Genomic DNA, 19,182 nt, shown 5'->3' on the forward strand with positions numbered 1-19,182 from the left:
ACCAATTGTTGTCTTAGCTCTCCTGATCAACTCCTGTGATTGCTTTATGCCTCTCTCTAATGTCAATATGCCTTGTCTACTGCTGTTTCAGTTAGTTCTTATTGTTTTATTTCAGTGTAAAGCACTGCTTTGCTTTATCTTGGCCAGGTTGCAGTTGTAAATGAGAACTTTTTCTCAACTGGCCTACCTGGTTAAATAAAGGTGAAATAAAAAATAAATGTACTAACTTTAAGGCAACCATCATTCTTCATGTTTTTTGTAAAATGGTTGACTTTATGATTTTTACTTTATTTGTTTTTTGTTCAAATATGAACTTTTTCTCATTAAAAGTAATGGTATAACAACTTTTTGTGATAGGAGCCATGTTCACACTTTCAACAACATAATTTCTAGAAATCAGCCAAACCTCCATGTAAGGATCAATGCCGTTCATCATAACCAAATGCCAACCAATCACATTGGGGTTGTACAAATTCCGGAGGCATGGAGAGAGATGGGGGGTGTCTCCCTATACGCCCTCTCTCACACAGCCATCCCCCGATTCTCTCCTGCCCCCCTCACCCCACCACCCACCCCCTCTCCCAGAAGCAGGATCTCAATTACATGGGTGAGTGGTGCCTTTCTGGCCCAACAAAAGAAAAATCCGGCTGGTTGGGATGGAAACTGGACAGGGGGAGACAGAGTCAGAGAGACCAGTGGGTTGAGAACCCCCCCCCCCCCCCCAGCCCTCCATAACACTCATCCTCGCAAACACACACACAGACACACACACACACACATGCTTGAATGCTAGATAGAAGCCTACTTCACCCATCCCTTTTTCAAAAACCCAGATGCTTGCCTGCTAGACACTAACTTCAATCAAGAGATACCAGGGGGTGGACCTTAGACGGTAAGAGCTTGACAAATGGCAACATTTGTTTAAAAAACATACTCACTTACTTCCATCTATATTAATTGTAAACCAGCAACACTGTACATACTTTGCTGTTAAGTAACTTATCATGAAAATAATGTTGTGGAGGATTTTTTTATTTCTTTTACCATATGAGCAGAAAGACAGACATAGAGAGGTTGTTTCTCACTCCATTGAATAGCGTTGAACACTTGTTGCTTCTGGAGCGGAGTACACAGAGCATTCAAATAGAGGTTGTCACCACTACTGTTAAAGGAACAACTGTGCAATATGCTACACTTTGCTGTGAGTCCATGGAGACAGAGTATGTGCAGTAGGTTTCAGACATGGGTTAGATACATTGTAAATGGCTCTTATACCTCTGTAGTTACACTAATTACTCAAGTAGCAACAGAAGCAATACCTTAATACAATGTTGTTACTAGAGTAACTACGGTGTAACTACATAGGTTTGAGAAACACGAAGTGTAAAGAGCAACTTAAAGTGTCACCAAATACAAATCAACAGTGGTATATTACCATAGAGTTGAGTGTCTGAACCAGAGGTATTGTAGATTGTGACAGGTTTTCAATAGGAGATGGATGTAGTGGTTTCAGTGATGCTGTGACGTGAATATGAAATAGCCAGGAGCTGGCCACTGTGTTGCTTCCACTCCGTCTTCAGAGAGGTGAGATTGTTCTGGTGCCAGGGATGTGTTGACTGTGGAGTAAGAGGCAGACACATACTTAGACAGACACGTATTTTTATTTTTTTTCATTTTGGGGTCTAATCCTTTGGATTGTTTGAGAACCTGATCTAAATTGCAGATTATTGGGGTTAATATTGGGATGATATTGGGATAAAGTGAGTGATAGACAATTCCATCTCAATTCCAGTCAATTCTGAAAGTAAACCAAATTCCAATTCCAATATTTCCTCATTGAAGAGCATTGATGACAATTGGAATTGGAATTTCAGTGTACTTCCTGAATTGAGAATAGACTGAAATTCAAACGTAATTGACCCATAGAGAATGATAGAGGACTCTTTTATTTTTTATCTGTCTCATTTTGGCGTCTGTGTGCGCAGAGTCCTCTATTTATATCTATAAATTAGCCCCAACCTTGAACAGTACTTCCTGTCATTACTTCCTGCATCCTGTCCCAGACTATGTCAGCAGTGACCGCCCAGCCCCTCCCCTTCGGCCGTCTGGAGAGAGAGAAGCACATCGAGAGCCTCTTCAGAGCCTTCCACAGTCGAAGGAGGCTCTCCGCCGATCCCCAGGGTTTGCCTGGCTCCATACCCCACCACGGGCCACCTGACCTGGGCTCAGAAGACCAGCAAATGGGTCTAGGCCCTGGAGGTCCGGGGGGTAAAGGGGAGAATGGCCACGTGAGGCCCAGGGCTTCTGTAGGGCCAGAGATAGCAGGGGAGCAGTGGTTGAATGGTGTGGCTGGACAGGAGGGTCTGGCTCTCCTGGACGCAGTCAGCCAACTACGTATCACAGCCAGGCCAGAGCTGCAAGGTTAGTGCAACTTCATGTGTGAAATATACAGTTACATCAGAGTAAAGAATGATTTTGTGCTAACAATTTGCCTATTGATTCTATGAGACAAGGTATGATGTGTGTATTAGTGATAGTCCCTCTGACCTGGTCATGTCATGCTGCTGTGTTCCAGGTCCACAGTGTGTCCCCCGCAGGACCTACAGCATTGCCACCGGGGACAGCAGTGAGCAGCTCTTTGTGGCTGTAGAAGGTACAATAATAACAGTAACATACAGCCATTACACTTGTAGATCCTGAATGTGTCTGTAGACAGACAGAGCTGTGGCCATAGAATAGAATAGTATCTATAGAATAGAATTGAATTTTATTGCCCACCTGAGATGGACATTTTTCTAGTTACCATTTCATTATTGAAACTGGGCCCTCTGTTTCTCCTTCTCAGAGAGTTCCTGTATGTGTCTGCAGTGCTGCGGCCCGGCCCGGTCCTGCTCCCTACAAGGTTTTGACCGCCAGGCCCGCCAGGTCTTCCTGTTTGAAAGACCCCTCAGGGTGGACGCGTGCTGCCTTGGCTGCTGCTTGATGGAAATGAGGGTCTACACCCCCCAACGGCAGCTCTTAGGGAGCGTACGACAGAGGTATGTCTATTCTGAAATCAACCTCCAACCTCTACCTCTCTCCCAGAATATTTCTCACATTTATCCCTACCCCCACTCACTCCAGAATCAAAATGCTGTGCAACGGACAACGAAAAGAGTGTTTGTTAATGTTCAGATAGTCCCTCCATTTCAGACTGTTTCTTCTTTTTGGGGCTTAATGAATACGACCCAGGACTGTAAATAGAATGGGTGGTGCTCCTCTCTCCTCACTCCCGCCCAGTCTCCAGGGAGGCTAAACTGGGGGTAGTTAGCACATAGCACAGCTGTCTGGATGGATGGAGCCAGGCTAACCTGGGTTTCTGGTGTCCTGGGTGGGGAGGAATGTGGCTTCATTCCTACTAGGAAAAACAGCTTTGTGTCTGGCGGCTGCGCCTCTTGTTTTCCCTCATTACATCACCGTGTCCACACCACTCAATCAAAATGGTGGCTAAATTCAGTGGAAAAAATGGAAAAGACTAGGCCTAGTTATTTTTGACCAAATGACCACCCCCTCTCCATCGTTTCCTCTATTTCTCTCTCTCTGAAATGCCCACCCCCTCTCCATCGTTTCCTCTATTTCTCTCTCTCTGAAATGCCCAACCTCTCTCTATCGTTTCCTCTATTTCTCTCTCGCTGAAATGCCCACCCCCTCTCCATCGTTTCCTCTATTTCTCTCTCTCTGAAATGCCCACCCCTCTCCATCGTTTCCTCTATTTCTCTCTCTCTGAAATGCCCACACCCTCTCCATCGTTTCCTCTATTTCTCTCTCTCTGAAATGCCCACCCCCTCTCCATCATTTGAAATGCCCAACCTCTCTCCATCGTTTCCTCTATTTCTCTCTCTCTGAAATGCCCAACCTCTCTCTATCGTTTCCTCTATTTCTCTCTCTCGCTCTCTCTGAAATGCCCAAACTCTCATACGTTCCCCCTCTCTTTCCCTCGCTCTCTCTGAAATGCCCAAACTCCCTCTTGCGTTCCCTCTCTCTTTCCCTCGCTCTCTCTCTGAAATGCTGACTCTCTCTCCCAAGTATTTCTCTAGGGTTAGAAGAGGTCTCCTTTGTGTGTTTATTTAGTAGAGCTTGCAGACAAGGCCACCAGAATCACTGAATCCAATTAACAGAGCTCAGAGCAAAGTAGAAGTTTAAATTAGCTCTGTGTTGTATCTCTATTCTACAGTATGGAGGGGTCACCCCGGGAGACCTCTTATGATACCAAGTGGACAATGGTCTCAGTGGTGCAATGCAATAGAAAACTGACCAGCTGAAACCTTGATCATCCATCCGACCATGCAACCAATCAACCCACGCTAGGAAATACAAAACAACAAGAACAATCACCACCCAGGATTGGTCTCTTATCAGCGTCTGTGAGTGGGTGCAGGAGAGGTTGTGTATATGGAGGGAGGTGTGTGTTCACCAGTTGTACCTGTTAACAGATGGAGTATGTTCACCCCTCTCCTGGAAGTGTGTGATTCCGATGGAACCTCCACTATAAGAATCCAGGGATCGTGCTGCCCCTACCGATGCCTCTCTAACCAAGAATTCCAGGTCATTATTATTTCAGGTCATTACCAGCCATTATCTGATTGACTTTGATTGGTCGGATATTTGGTTGATTATCATATTATTTAATTCATTTTAGAATAATTATTTCATTAGGTAATTTATGCCATATGCAAATATCTGTTTCACCACTTCCATTCTACTGTATGCATTTTTATCGCTTTGTCAAACATCAGGTGGTCTCAGCCATCGGTGAGAAAATTGGCTCCATATGGAAGAAATGGCCTGGGTTTAACGAAGAATGCAACATGGATCATGAATACTTTGGGTTAGAGGGTGAGTTATCCTTCGTTTACACCCGAAGCCATATAGCTAAACCTTGGCTTAATAGCTTTACCTTCAAAACAAATAGAAGTATCTACTGTTCGAGAACACTGCAAAACCCCCTCTCCTCCTAAAATCTCTCAATCCTGCAGTTCCACAGGATATGACATCACAGACCAAACTTCTTCTGCTGGCGGCCACGTTCCTACTGGTAAGCATGAAGAAAAATTCTCCCACAAAAAACACCCCAGATAAAATACTGTGGGAATCAATGAATACAACTTGAACCTGACAAACTCTGTACTCCCTACATTGACCCTTCCATCTCTCTCATTCTCTCCCTCTCTCTTTAGAATTATATGTTCTTTGAGATGAGCTGAACTGGCACCAGACAATCAGAGATGAGAAAATGTAGGTAATCAAAAGTGGACTATGAGAACTGCAGAGGCCAAATGACCATCGGCGAGTTTCACAGCTTCGCCCGATGCCACACCGCAGCATCATCAGAGATAGAACACATGGACAGTTGTTTGGGGGAGGGGTGCAAATGTTAGCGACACCAAAGATGTACTAGTCTGCATGGCATGACCTCCTTTCCTTTATTTAGTTCTCATGTAGTTGTCCTAGTAGAAGAGATACATCCAATTAAACTGAATAGATACCTTGCATTGGCTTATGCTCCCATCACAACAATTTGACTGATTGACAATCAGTTCATACTTTCTTTGTTTGGAAAAATACATGTTTTCCTCATCATACATACGCCACCGGTGAATCACAGAATAGAACACTGAAGCCATTGGTTAGCAGCAGATGCATAATCAACATTTATTGCTATAATCCATCAGGTGTATATCCATCAGACAGTACTTTCCTCGTTTTGACAAGACACCCTTTTTCCAGCACCACCCACCCAATCCTAGGCAGTATATCATCAGGGGGGAGAAGATGGAAGGAGCCCCAAGCTCTGGCCTGGGACCAGTTTCTGTTCTGTAGCACTAAATGGTGAGGGGGTCAGATGAGCTGATCCAGGTCAGTGTTCAGGGACTCCTTCTACCCGGGGGAAATATCACAGCAGGGCCACCATTCTAGCCTGGTCCCAGATCTATTTGTGATTTTGACTAACTCCATGATCATTGTCAAGCCAAACTGTTTTGCATGACAATTCCATAAGGTGTTGGCAAGAGAGCAGAAACAGACTGACACCCAGGCTACCACCATTCCACACTGGAGAGATTATGTTGTCACAGATAACATTGTTACAACATTATTACATTGTTGTTAAAGTTGTAATTTTATGTCCATCTTCACTGTGGGATCTTGAAAGGCATTTTGAATGTTTAATCTGGGTTGGGTCCGTCTCGAGGCCAGGCACAGTGATATAGGCAGCTAGGCAGTCCATTCTAAAGAGGCCGTTTCACGTTACCCGCGGTCCCCCTTTAGGATGGTCCCCATCCTTTGGGTTGAAAAGTTCCTGGTCAAAGGTAAAGAATCAAGTTCTCGATTCTCATTAAGTAAATAGAGTTCTCAAAAGGACATATCTTTTTCTAGAAATATATTTTTGTACGTAATAATATTTCTAGTTTAAATAACTAGAGGCATTGTAGTTAAAATACTGCACTATAATAAAATAACTTCCACCAGCAACCCTGTTTAGTTTCAGAGTTAAAAAAAAACAGATACATTTTCTCTGCTGTACATTTAAAACTCTACCAAAGGGAACTGTGATTGTGCTACACAATGATGAATATACTGTATATACCTATTTATGGGAAGGGTTTGGTTTAATATTCTGTTAGAAGAAGATTCCGTCAACAGTCATTGGCCAAAGTCTCCCTCTGTTGGCAGATCAGGGACAGTGTAGCTTGAAAAACACCCACTGAGGTTTCATTAATCTCTGACTGACAGGCAGATAAAAAAGCATTTTTCTTATTTGCTCCAACCAACCGACAACCGGCTTGGTTCCGTGTTCCGTACAGTGGATTTTCTTTTTCAGTTAAGTTCAAATGGGTTCCATGAGCCATAGAAAGGAAGGAATGCTCTTTTGCCACTGTCCCCCCTCTCTTCATCTCTCTCTATCTCTCCCTCGCTGTCGCCATGTAAAACAGTACTGATCCTTAAAAAGGTATTATTCCTCCGGATTTCATCCAAAAGACACTACACACAAATCTAGAGATATGAGAGAGAGACAAACATAAACAGAGACAGTTAGGTTATTGAAACACTCAGTTCCTATAATTGACTACTAGCGTACTAATACAGTAGTACTAATAATAGTACTGATCATGACTAGTGTCATGATTTCCATGCACAGAGACACAACAGAAGTAAGAACATGAGGCAAGCCAGTGTGTAGGAATATGAATTAAGACATAGCAGCTCCTACCCTTGGCAGAAACTCACAGCTTTAGAGACTAGCGACCACCAACAGCGTTCACCAGACCATGGAAGTCCTCCCAGGCCCTGAGAACAGACAGAACCCCCCAGGTATCACAGACTGTTTTAGCCTACTGAGCTAAAGCCGAGTAGCTCAGGCATTAGCTCTGTGTTTGTGTGTGTGTGTATTTACTTGATGCTGTCGGTGTGTGTCTTGTACTCCATAATGGTGTTGGGGGGTAGGTTGAGGACCCTACGTAGAGTGTCTCTGATCCGGGTAATGGTGGCCTGGTCACTGGCTGTCTTGTTCCAGATGGAGATTATGTCCTCCTGGAGGAAAGACATGAGGGAAGCATGGTGTTGGCAACAATAGACACTGGAACAGAGAATGTGTGTGTGTCTGTGTGTGCATGCGCGCGTCTGGCTCTATGTATGTGTGTACCTGGAAGCGTACAGACACCACAGCGCCACAGATCTCCTCCCCCACCATAAACTGTTCCCCCAGCATGGCCAGAATCAGATTCTCCCAGCAACGAGACGCCAGGCCCTTCCTCAGCCGGATAATCCACTTCCCACCTAGCTTATTGGCATCGTCCTAGAGAGACACAGAGAGAAGATAGACATGGGCATTAGGCAGGAAACAAATGTGTCATATTCATTAGGGCACACCGAAACCAAACATTCTGCAATTGAAAAAGAAAATGAGCATTCCTAATTAGTTTAGGCAGTCCCTTCCTGATCCCGTCTGTTTTCTTCTATTTGCTTCCTAATGAATACAACCCTGGTAATGGGGAACAGGTGAAGACAGTGATCTAAGGTCAGCTGAGTGAGCTCATAAAGATAAGGATAGATCAAAAGAATACAGGAAGCGAGACATCCCACTCCCCCAATGAAAAGAAAATGAACTAAGTAGACAAGACCCAGCTGCTATCGCATTGGTGTCTATGGGAGAGCCACCCACTTTAGACAGAAACTGAAAAAAATGTTAAATGGTAAACAGCCTGAGTGAACTATCTCCATTTATCCACCATCTTTGCTACCCACCTCCCACATGGGTTTGATACCTTCCTTGAAAAGGTGGAAGTCGCTGTGGCCTGTCAGGTCGCCCGGACGGATCATGTGACTGTAGAAACGCCAAAACTGCTCCACCTGGTGGACCGGAGGACAGATTTAGTCTAGAACCCTAGATACATACTAAACTAGATCAGTTGAGTCTAGAAACTGCAAAGGTGAAAGGCAAAGAACAACGGTTCCCAATAGGGACTAACCGAGGCAAAGCTGCCGATCTGTTTGATGTTGGATTCGTAGCTCTGGGTGCTGGCAGGCCGGCCGGGGGTGCGCCTGGAGTACCAGAAGGAGTAGTTATACTGGAGGGGGTGCTCCCCTACCCCTGGAACTGCAATCTGAACAACAGAGCAGAGACAGACAAGATATGATCAGGCACTTTTATCCTAAAGCAGGCACTTTTATCCTAAAGTAATTTTAATTTATCCTTTATTTAACTAGGGAAGTCAGTTAAAAACAAATTCTTATTTACAATGAAGGCCTACCACAACCAAACCTGGACGACACTGGGACAATTGTTCACCGCTCTATGGGACTCCCAACCACGGCTGGAAGTGATACAGCCTGGATTCGAACCAGGGACTGTAGAGACGCCTCTTGCACTGAGATGCAGAGCCTTAGACCACTGCGCCATTTATTCACACTTACAGTGCCCATGAAAGTATTCACCCCTTGACTTTTTCCATATTTTGTTGCGTTAGAGCCTGAATTTAGAATATATATCACTGACCTACAAACAATATCTCCTTATTGTCAAAGTGGAATTATCTTTTTTGAAAAGTTTGCTAATTAATAAAAAATTAAAAGCTGATGTCTTGAGTCAATAAGTATTAAACCCCTTTGTTATGGCAAGCCTAAATAGTAAAAATGTCCTTAAAAAGTCACAGAATAAGTTGCATGGATTCACTCTGTGTGCAATAATATCATTTAACATTATTTTTTATGACTACCTCATCTCTGTGCCCCACACATACAGATAATTGTAAGGTACCTCAGTCGAGCAGTGAATTTCAAATACAGATTCAACCACAAAGACCTGGGAGGTTTTCCACTACCTCGCAAAGAAGGGCACCTATTGGTAGATGGGGGAAAAAAATTAACAGACATTGAATATCCCTTTGAGCATGGTAAAGTTATTAATTACACTTTGGATGGTGTATCAATTCAGCCAGTCACTACAAAGATACAGGCATCCTTCCTAACTCAGTTGCTGGAGAGGAAGGAAACCGCTCAGGGATTTCACCATGAGGCCAATGGTGACTTTAAAACAGTTACAGAGTTTAATGGCTGTGATATGAGAAAGCTGAGATTGGATCAACAACATTGTAGTTACTCCACAATACTAACCCAATTGGCAGAGTGAAAAGAAGGAAGCCTGTAAAGAATAAACATATTCCAAAACATGCATCTTGTTTGCAACAAGGCACTAAAGGAATCCTGCAAAAACATGGGGCAAATTCAATACAACACATTACTGAGTACCACTCTCCATATTTTCAAGCATAGTGGTAGCTGCATCATGTTATGGGTATGCTTGAAGTAAAAAAATGAAACGGAATGGAGCTAAGCACAGGCAAAATCCTAAAGTAAAACCTTGTTCAGTCTGCTTTCCACCAGACACAGAGAGATGAATTCATCTTTCAGCAGGAAAATAACCTAAAACACAAGGCCAAATCTACACTGGAGTTGCTTACCAAGAAGACAGTGAATGTTTCTGAATGGCCGAGTTACAGTTTTGACTTAAATCAACTTGAAAATCTTTGGCAAGACCGGAAAATTGTTCTCTAGCAATGATCAACATCCAATTTAACAGAATTTTGAAAGAATAAAGGGCAAATGTTGCACAATCCAGGTGTGGAATGCTCTTGTAGACTTACCAAGAAAGACTCACAACTGTATTCAGTGCCAAAGGTGCTTCTACAAAGTACTGACTCAACGGTGTGAATACTTATGTAAATTCGATATTTCTGTAGTTATTTTCAATAAATTTGAAAAAATTTATAAAAACATGTTTTCACTTTGTCATTATGGGGTATTGTGTGCAGATGGGTGACATAAAAAAAATCTTGAATACATTTGGAATTCAGGCTGTAACACAACAAAATGTGGAATAAGTCAAGGGGTATTTATACTTTCTGAAGTCATGGTAACTCCTTTATTCAGTACACCATATGAGACAGGAATTGTACTCATAAAGCTTGAAGTTCAGATATCAACATTGTGCTCCAAACAGGGACGGCTTGCCGAAATGACATGTGCCCTGGGGCCCACAACCTCCAGGGTCATAAGCAATGGCAAAATGTGTTGAATTGCAGGAAATTTGCTTTGAAACTGTAACATTTTCTCTCAGCCTCATGGCAAAATTAGTAAAATAGCAGGAAATGTGCTTTTCATTTTTTTTTTTTTAAATAGCATGAGATTAGCTATAAAACAGCAAATGTTTCACTCTGCCCCATAGCAAAATGTGTAGAATTGCTGGAAATTTGTTTTAAAATGTAATACTTTCTGTCAGCCTCAAGTCAAAATATGTAGAATAGCATTATAAAACTGAACATTTTCAATGAAAACAACTTTCTGTCCCCCCCCCCCAAAAAAAAAATATATATGTGACTTGTTTCAGGAAACTAAAATTGTTTTTTGGCAGACATTCCTTCTGGAACATCAAATGTGCTGTCTGAAGCCTTTAGTCCTGAACCAGAGCTTCTTTACAGGCCTGCTTTCTTCAACAACAAAAAACCCCAAGTAAACCGGCCGTATTTTAATAATAAAAAAAAGAAAAGAGAATGTAGTTATCAACAGCAATTATAAAGAATGTTATTGAAATGCGACTGAAAAAACAATAATGCATTTAAAACAGAGTTTGCGTTTACACACTACTAGTTAGTCATTTAGTCTTAAGGCAGATTTTCTTTTCTTTTTGATTATTAAAATACGGCCGGTTTAGTTGGTTTAATATTCAGCTTTTCTTCTAACTAATTCCCAAGATACTTATAGGAGCCTAGTTGGTTTAGCCACAGAAAAAGTCAGGAACCTTCCAGCTAGTCATGATTGGCTGAGATAATGGAAAGGCTGGACATGCCGAGAGATGAGTTCGGATTAGTCTGCCATGTAGCACGTTTCTGTCTATAACATGAGCTGCTCAGCTTTTTAAAAATATATCATGAAGAACTGCATAAGTGTTGCTAATGCTCTCCACTTTCTGGAGGACCGAGTTTTGAAATCAGTGGAATACCCAGTGGAAGCAGAGTATGATAGCTAAGGAGATGGAGAAAATTCTGGCGTTTGATTGCAAATAACGGAGGGATTACAAAATAGAAAAGAAGAATGCTGTTGTATTGCACCTTCAAACTAAGGGCAACCATGGAATCCGTGACAGAGAGGGAGAAGTATTCATCCATTTATACAGGTAAGAGAGTCTAGCTAGCTACATTTTCAGATATTATACGTTTCTAATTTTTTCAGAAAGTTGTTTTCATTGAAGTTAAAGCATACTGTTAGCTAGCTAGCTAATGTTAGCTGGCTGTCTCGCTAGCTAATGTTACATGTATGATCTGTATAGTAATATTATTTGTATCTCAGAGCCATTTGCATTGCTAGTTATAGCCTAATGTTAGCTAGCTAACATTACATTTACATTTAAGTCATTTAGCAGACGCTCTTATCCAGAGCAACTTACAAATTGAACCTAGTTGGTTGGTTAGCTTTAGCTACCAGCAGATTCATGAAGGGTAGTAACGTTATGAGTTGGGATTATGGTTCATTGTTTAGCTAGCTAGCTATCTACATGTCTAAACAAAAGACTCCACTATGCAAGTACTGTCAACTAACCCCATTCCGTACAAATTTGCACAACTGTTGCATTCAAACGAGGCTGAAATGAAAACTATTGGGACTGTAGCGACTGTGTTGGCATCAAAATCTGGGGTGTGAACTAAAATTATATTCAAGCGTTGATTGACATGGTATCTGCCAATAGTATTGGAGAAAAGTTTAAAAAACGGACCCCTCCGACACTACGTTAAATGTTGACGTGTCATGAAGTAACGTACAGTACGCATAAACCAACTCATTCTGTGTCGTACAGCCTCTCTCCACCAGGTGTAGCGCTTCTCACGCAGTTTAAAAATAACAAAGGGACAGGGACAAGGTACGTGGGGATACCTAGTCAATTGTACAACTGAATGCATTCATTTTTGGCATCATTACTGCAAGCCATCATGACTCTCAAAAGCCGCAACAGCCGCTGTTTATTTCTGAAGATAACTTTAGCGCAGCCCTAAAAACCTGGTTCAAATTCGACACAAACCTTCCAATAGGTATGTAATGACACATTATATAAACTCTTGATAGTGTTTTATTTACATTTTAGAGGTGATAAATTGGACAGATCGGGTGAAAAAAAATACATTTCCCCACATGGCTTATCTCCCCCTTTCTCTATCACGCAGTAAGTTTCGTTTCCCCAACCGTCATTTTAAAAAAGACCCGACGGAGCTCATTGCCTTCTTCAATCATGCAGAGCCGGGCAGCAAAAAAGAGGAGAAATTGTGCTTTACAATGGTATTCATATTACAGTTGACCTGGAAGTATTATGTTTGTGGGGTGCTAAAATAAGGTCAATTGTACGTTACAGCGTGATGTACAGAAGTGCATTAGCTTACAGCAACCATTTCATTGTACCGTTTACACCTACTGTATCCTGTGCATGTTACAAATAAACATAGATTTTATTTGATATGTGAGTTTTCCAGAGACGGTAATGTGAAGAACAAAATGACCTACACCAAAGTCAAATTAGGGTATAACGTTAGGAGGACGAGACAGTAACCATGTTCTAAAATTCTTCGGTAGAATGCCCTGCTTATATTTCGTCACACTCACAACCGTAAGCTATTTTCTGTAATTCGCTCGCCATTAACTTGTAAATAATGATCTTGTTGAGAGTTTATTTTCCTGTAATAGCGAATACAAATGAGCTAAAGCTAAGACGTTGTCAGCTATATGATGTGGTTAATGTTAGCTAGCTAACAAGCTAGAAACTTAACAAAACATTGTCTATAAAGTTGCTTTTATTTGCCTGGTTTGCTAGATTGACATATACCAATTAATTTTTTAACTAATGAGCTTATTGGTGTTAAAATACACCAGTTATGCTATTTTGGACCATCATGCAACCTGTCGTTTTTTGTGTTTATACTTTTTCATATTTTTTAAATACTTTTTTTTATGTCGGACGACAATAGAACATTCATTGATGTCACTGTGACAACTGTCTACATACATGTCAATAGACGTAGTATAAACCAGCCTTTAGTCTTGAAATCTTTGGTTGTTTAGTACAGTACCATACTCACTCTGTATAGCACATGGCCTCATGTGAATCCTTAAAGAGATGGGTGGGGTTAAAGCTTAAGAGGGTGTGAATGATGCTGAATGGATGTAGACAAAGAAGACCTCTCCAGTAGGTGTACCAAAACATTTTCTCAAATGTATCAAGAGACATTTTCTCAAAAGTGGGGTTTTCAAGCTTATCAACTTTCAAAGCAGAATTACTTTCCCATTGTTACCCAACTGTAGTGTATGATATACAATTGTTTTTCTCTGAGTCTCTACTTTTATCCAATGTTAAAAACACAATTTCAAATTTTGCTACATAGACTGAATCGAGCGGGTCGGTCACATATATATATTTTCTTTTTTGGGTTGTGGGGTGGTGCCCCGTGGCCCCAAATGCAGTAGTCCGGCCTTGGCTCTAACAAACTGAGCCATCACATCTATAATGTATCTCATTTAGAAAGCATAACAAACTAAGCCATCACATCTATAATGTATCTCATTTAGAAAGCATAACAAACTGAGCCATCACATCTATAATGTATCTCATTAAGAAAGCATAACAAACTGAGCCATCACATCTATAATGTATCTCATTTAGAAAGCATAACAAACTGAGCCATCACATCTATAATGTATCTCATTTAGAAAGCATAACAAACGATACATACTGTAGCATTATATTTGGGCGACACACACACCTTCTTCTTGGCAGTGTTCTGATCATTGTCCTCATCATTGTCATTTTTTTCCTTCTCACAGTCTTTCTGTGAGCCTTGATCCTGGTCGTGGTCCCCACTGTCATCATCTTTCAGACTGAACACACAGAATCAAAATCAGAATTGCCTTTATTCACCAGGTGCACTTACATATACCAGGAATTTGACCTTGTGAGATAATAAACTGAATGCAGATAAAACATATAGAGGATAAACAGTACACAGACAGAATATATAGAGGATAAACAGCAGAGATAGAATATATAGACGAGAGGAAAGGGAAAGTGGATATCTAGTCAGTGAGGAGAACAAGACTAGAGGTTGACCGATTAATCGGAATGGCCGATTAATTAGGGCCGATTTCAAGTTTTCATAACAATTGGTAATCGGTATTTTTGGCCACCGATTTGCAGATTAAAAAAAAAAATGTGTACATCTTTATTTAACTAGGCAAGTCAGATTAAGAACACATTCTTATTTTCAATGACGGCCTAGGACCGGGGGTTAACTGCCTTGTTCAGGGTGGATTTGGGGATTCGTTTTTGCAACCTTTAGGTTAGTAGTCCAACGCTCTAACCACCTGCCTTACATTGCACTCCACGAGGAGCCTGCATGGCAGGCTGACTACCTGTTACGCGAGGGCAGCAAGAAGCCAAGGTAAGTTGCTAGCTAGCATTAAACTTATCTTATAAAAAATGATCAATCTTAACATAATCACTAGTTAACTACACATGGTTGATGATATTACTAATTTATCTTACGTGTCCTGCGTTGCATATAATCGATGCGGTGCCTGTTAATTTATCCTTGAATCATAGCCTACTTCGCCAAACGGGTGTTGATTTAACAAGCGCATTTGCGAAAAAAGCACTGTCATTAAACTACCGTACCTAACCATAAACATCAATGCCTTTCTTTAAAATCAATAAACAAGTATATATTTTTAAACCTGCATATTTAGTTAATATTGCCTGCTAACATGAAATTGTGTCACATCTCTAGCGTTCATTGCACGCAGAGTCAGGGTATATGCAACAGTTTGGGCCGCCTGGCTCGTTGCGAACTAATTTGCCAGAATTTTACGTAATTATGACATAACATTGAAGGTTGTGCAATGTAACAGGAATATTTAGACTTAGGGATGCCACCCGTTAGATAAAATACGGAACGGTTCCATATTTCACTGAAAGAAAAAAACGTTTTATTTTCGAGATGGTAGTTTCCGGTTTCGTCCATATTAATGACCTAAGGCTCGTATTTCTACGTGGTGAGTTGATGCCTATTCGGCAGCTAGTTAGCTAGGTTTGTATGCGTTGCTACTTTGTATGCGTTGTTGGTTGGCAACCTTTTACTTTATGTTTTTCGGAACAGATTCCTGTTGGAACGTTCCACAAATTATACCCACCCCTTCAAGCCTATCAACTCCCAAGATGAGGCTGGTGTAACTGATGTGAAATGGCTAGCTAGTTAGCGGGGTGCGCGCTAATAGCATTTCAAACGTCACTCGCTTTGAGACTTGGAGTAGTTGTTCCCCTTGCTCTGCATGGGTAATGCTGCTTCGAGGGTGGCTGTTGTCGATGTGTTCCTGGTTCGAGCCCAGGTAGGAGCGAGGAGAGGAACTGAAGCTATACTGTTACACTGGCAATACTAAAGTGCCTATAAGAACCTCCAATAGTCAAAGGTATATGAATTACAAATCGTATAGAGAGAAATAGTCCTATAATTCCTATAATAACTACAACCTAAAATTTACCTGGGAATATTGAAGACTCATGTTAAAAGGAACCACCAGCTTTCATAAGTTCGAATGTTCTGAGCAAGGAACTTAAACCTTAGCTTTTTTACATGGCACATATAGCACTTTTACTTTCTTCTCCAACACTTTGTTTTGCATTATTTAAACCAAACTGAACGTTTCATTATTTATTTGAGGCTAAATAGATTTTATTTATGTATTATATTAAGTTAAAATAAGTGTTCATTCAGTATTGTTATAATTGTCATTTTTACAAATACATTTTTTTTTAAATCGTCCGATTATTCGGCACTGGCTTTTTTGGTCCTCCAATAATCGGCATCGGCGTTAAAAAAAATCATAATCGGTCGACCTCTAAACAAGACCATAAGATACTGTACAGAACCTTGTCAAAAATACAATGGGACATCATGACAAGACTAATCCATCCATCCACACAAATTCTGTACTCATACACATAAGCCAGGTATGATATTGAACTGTAATTACTTACAGCAATGAAGGTCCTTGTTGAGCACACACTTTGAATAGTCTTATCTAACTAGGTTATTGTAAAATATGAGTTACTACATTGAACAAAAATATAAATGCAACATGTAAAGTGTTGGTCCCATGTTTCATGAGCTGAAATAAAAGACCCCAGACATTTCCCATACGCACAAAAAGCTTATTTCTCTAAAATGTTTGTTTACAAATTTGTTTACATCCCTGTTAGTGAGCATGTCTCCTTTGCCAAGATAATCCATCCACTTAACAGCTGTCGCATATCAAGAAGCTGATTAAACAGCATGATAATTACACAGATGCACCTTGTGCTAGGGACAATAAAAGGCCACTCTAAAATGTGCAGTTTTGTCACACAATACAATGCCACAGATGTCTCAAGTTTTGAGGGAGCATACAATTGGCATGCTGACTGCAGGAATGTCCCACAGAGCTGTTGCCAGAGAATTTAAGGTTAATTACTCTACGATAAGCCGCCTCCAACATCGTTGTAGAAAATGTTGCAGTACGTCCAACCGGCCTCACAACTGCAAACCACGTGTAACCACGCCAGCCCAGGACCTCCACATCCAGCTTCTTCACCTGCAAGCCACCCGGACAGCTGATGAAACTGTGGGTTTGCACAACTGAAACATTTCTGCATAAACTGTCAGAAACCATCTCAGGGAAGCTCATCTGAGTGCTCATCATCCTCACCAGGGTCTTGACCTGACTGCAGTTCGGCATCATAACCGACTTCAGTGGGCAAATGCTCACCTTTGATGGCCACTGGCATGCTGGAGAAGTGTGCTCTTCATGGATGAATCCCGGGGTCAACTTTACCGGGCAGATGGCAGACATCATGTACTGTATGGTGTCATGTGGGCGAGCGGTTTAATGATGTCAACGTGTGCCCCATGGTGGCGGTGTGGTTATGCTATGAATAGGCTTAAGCTACGTACAACGAACACAATTGCATTTTATCGATGGCAATTTGAATGCATAGATCCTGAGGCCCATTGTCGTGCCGTTCATCTGCCGCCATCACTTCATGTTGCAAGGACCTGTACACAATTCCTAGAAGCTGAAAATGTCCCAGTCTGTCTACGGCCTGCATACTCACCTGACATGTCACCCATTGAGCATGTTTGGGGTGCTCTGGATCAATGTGTACAACAGCGTGTTCCAGGTCCAGACAATATCCAGCAACTTCTAACAGTCATTGAAAAGGAGCGGGACAACATTCTACAGGCCACAATCAACAGCCTGATCAACTCTATGCGAAGGAGAGGTGTAGCGCTGCATGAGGCAAATGGTGGTCACACCAGATACTGACTGGTTTTCTGATCCACACCCCAACATTTTTATAAAGGTATCTGTGACCAACATATGCATATCTGTATTCCCAAATCCATAGATTAGGGCCCAATTTATTTATTTAAATTGACTGATTTCCTTATATCAACTGTAACTCAGTAAAATCTTTGAAATTGTTGCATGTTGCATTTATATTTTTGTTCAGTGTACATGTACTAAGTTATTACATTGTAATAATCACTATATACATGTGAATACTATGGTCACAGTTGTCAGCTGAAAGTGATTGGCTTTTCATTGCTTGGTATTTTTGTATAGTAACAGGGTCTTGTCAACATCTCTCACTAGCAATGTGGTCGAATGTGCAGTGTTGACAGTTATAAGCATGCATTCACCAGTGCAACATTGTAGCCTCGCCAGTGGCCACTTTGCAACAGTGGTTCCACAGTGGTTCCAATATACACATAACACACGGTTGCTTGTCGCTGTCAACGTTTCCAAGTGGAATAGCGTATTAACATTTGCTAAATAAAAACCTTTCCCCATCTGTCCCTCCTAAAATAACTAAATGTGATCAGGGGCATGGGGGATAGTTTTAGCCGACTCTGCGCGCACCTGCCCCTGACTTTCAACCACTTGCAAGCCGAGGATTCAGCCACGGCCCGCGGGGCCTCGACGCTAAAAGGGCTATCGCAAGAAGGGACAAGCATTCCCTATTAAACGATTGATCCGTTGTCACCATGAATCTTGTTATGTGAAATGCGTAACTACGATGAGACGTGACAAGCACTCGCGTGTCCCCCAGTCCCTGCAAGGCATGCAGACCAGACCGGACACACCTCTTTTTCTCCAAGCAACCCACGAGCAAGGCATAGGCCTAATCGCTCAACGAATTTGCATTCACAGCGGGGCGCCCATTGTCCACCAAATATTCAAAAAGCTTTGATTACTCACGCATCAAATTTGTTGTTCATTATTCTCTAGGTGGGGTGGGAGTCTTCAGAGTCCGACCACAGCTCCCTGAATTCCGCAGGAACGGCGGCGCGCACGAACGAAGCGGGGGATGCGCACGTAGGCTACGGTACAGTGCGATGTTGACGTGCCCGAGTGCATATTGTCTACTGATTAATGAGTAGATAGCCCTACAGTAGCAGAATACAGTTTGTGTGATGCAGAAAAAGTACTGTCCCTCATCTGTGGACATTAGGGTATACGGAGTAGTGTAAAGCATTGTGTGGTATTTTGATATGGTCCAAAAATCATCATTAG

At 41.7% G+C, this 19,182-nt stretch overlaps 2 protein-coding genes across 4 annotated transcripts; one reads left to right on the top strand and one right to left on the bottom strand.

Moving 5' to 3' along the window:
• Positions 1–836: 836 nt before the first annotated feature.
• pls2 (Phospholipid scramblase 2) lies at positions 837–5,529 on the top strand. Its single transcript, NM_001140951.1, has 8 exons — positions 837–892; positions 2,064–2,421; positions 2,576–2,653; positions 2,846–3,038; positions 4,473–4,584; positions 4,776–4,875; positions 5,016–5,074; positions 5,217–5,529. Exons 2-8 carry the CDS (start codon positions 2,067–2,069, stop codon positions 5,241–5,243), a joined length of 924 nt encoding a protein of 307 aa, NP_001134423.1. The 5' UTR covers positions 837–892; positions 2,064–2,066; the 3' UTR covers positions 5,244–5,529.
• A 137-nt stretch (positions 5,530–5,666) lies between these two features.
• Positions 5,667–19,004, bottom strand: eif4e2 (eukaryotic translation initiation factor 4E family member 2). 3 transcript variants are annotated; one of them, XM_014192046.2, is made up of 8 exons: positions 18,868–19,004; positions 14,340–14,454; positions 8,508–8,642; positions 8,284–8,388; positions 7,682–7,834; positions 7,433–7,569; positions 7,250–7,326; positions 5,667–7,032 (listed from the first exon to the last, which is right to left on the bottom strand). In XM_014192046.2, exons 1-7 carry the CDS (start codon positions 18,885–18,887, stop codon positions 7,278–7,280), a joined length of 714 nt encoding a protein of 237 aa, XP_014047521.1. In that variant the 5' UTR covers positions 18,888–19,004; the 3' UTR covers positions 5,667–7,032; positions 7,250–7,277. The 3 variants fall into 3 exon arrangements, with proteins under 3 accessions (XP_014047521.1, XP_014047520.1, XP_014047519.1); XM_014192045.2 differs by having other exon boundaries at positions 7,267–7,326; positions 14,310–14,454; XM_014192044.2 differs by having other exon boundaries at positions 14,310–14,454.
• Between the last annotated feature and the right edge of the window lie 178 nt (positions 19,005–19,182).

This window comes from Salmo salar, chromosome ssa03 (assembly GCF_905237065.1).
Source record: "Salmo salar chromosome ssa03, Ssal_v3.1, whole genome shotgun sequence".
Taxonomy (NCBI): domain Eukaryota; kingdom Metazoa; phylum Chordata; class Actinopteri; order Salmoniformes; family Salmonidae; genus Salmo; species Salmo salar.

What these genes read in the sequence shown, in the direction of transcription:
- pls2 (NM_001140951.1), top strand. Translation starts at nt 2,067, where the DNA reads ATGTCAGCAGTGACCGCCCAGCCCCTCCCCTTCGGCCGTCTGGAGAGA. An exon ending in AGCCAGGCCAGAGCTGCAAG is followed by an intron (nt 2,422 to 2,575) that starts GTTAGTGCAACT and finishes GCTGTGTTCCAG; the next exon opens with GTCCACAGTGTGTCCCCCGC. An exon ending in TTAGGGAGCGTACGACAGAG is followed by an intron (nt 3,039 to 4,472) that starts GTATGTCTATTC and finishes ACCTGTTAACAG; the next exon opens with ATGGAGTATGTTCACCCCTC.
- eif4e2 (XM_014192045.2), bottom strand. Translation starts at nt 18,887, where the DNA reads ATGAACAACAAATTTGATGC. An exon ending in AGATCGGCAGCTTTGCCTCG is followed by an intron (nt 8,389 to 8,507) that starts GTTAGTCCCTAT and finishes CCGGTCCACCAG; the next exon opens with GTGGAGCAGTTTTGGCGTTT. An exon ending in GTATCAAACCCATGTGGGAG is followed by an intron (nt 7,835 to 8,283) that starts GTGGGTAGCAAA and finishes GTGTCTCTCTAG; the next exon opens with GACGATGCCAATAAGCTAGG.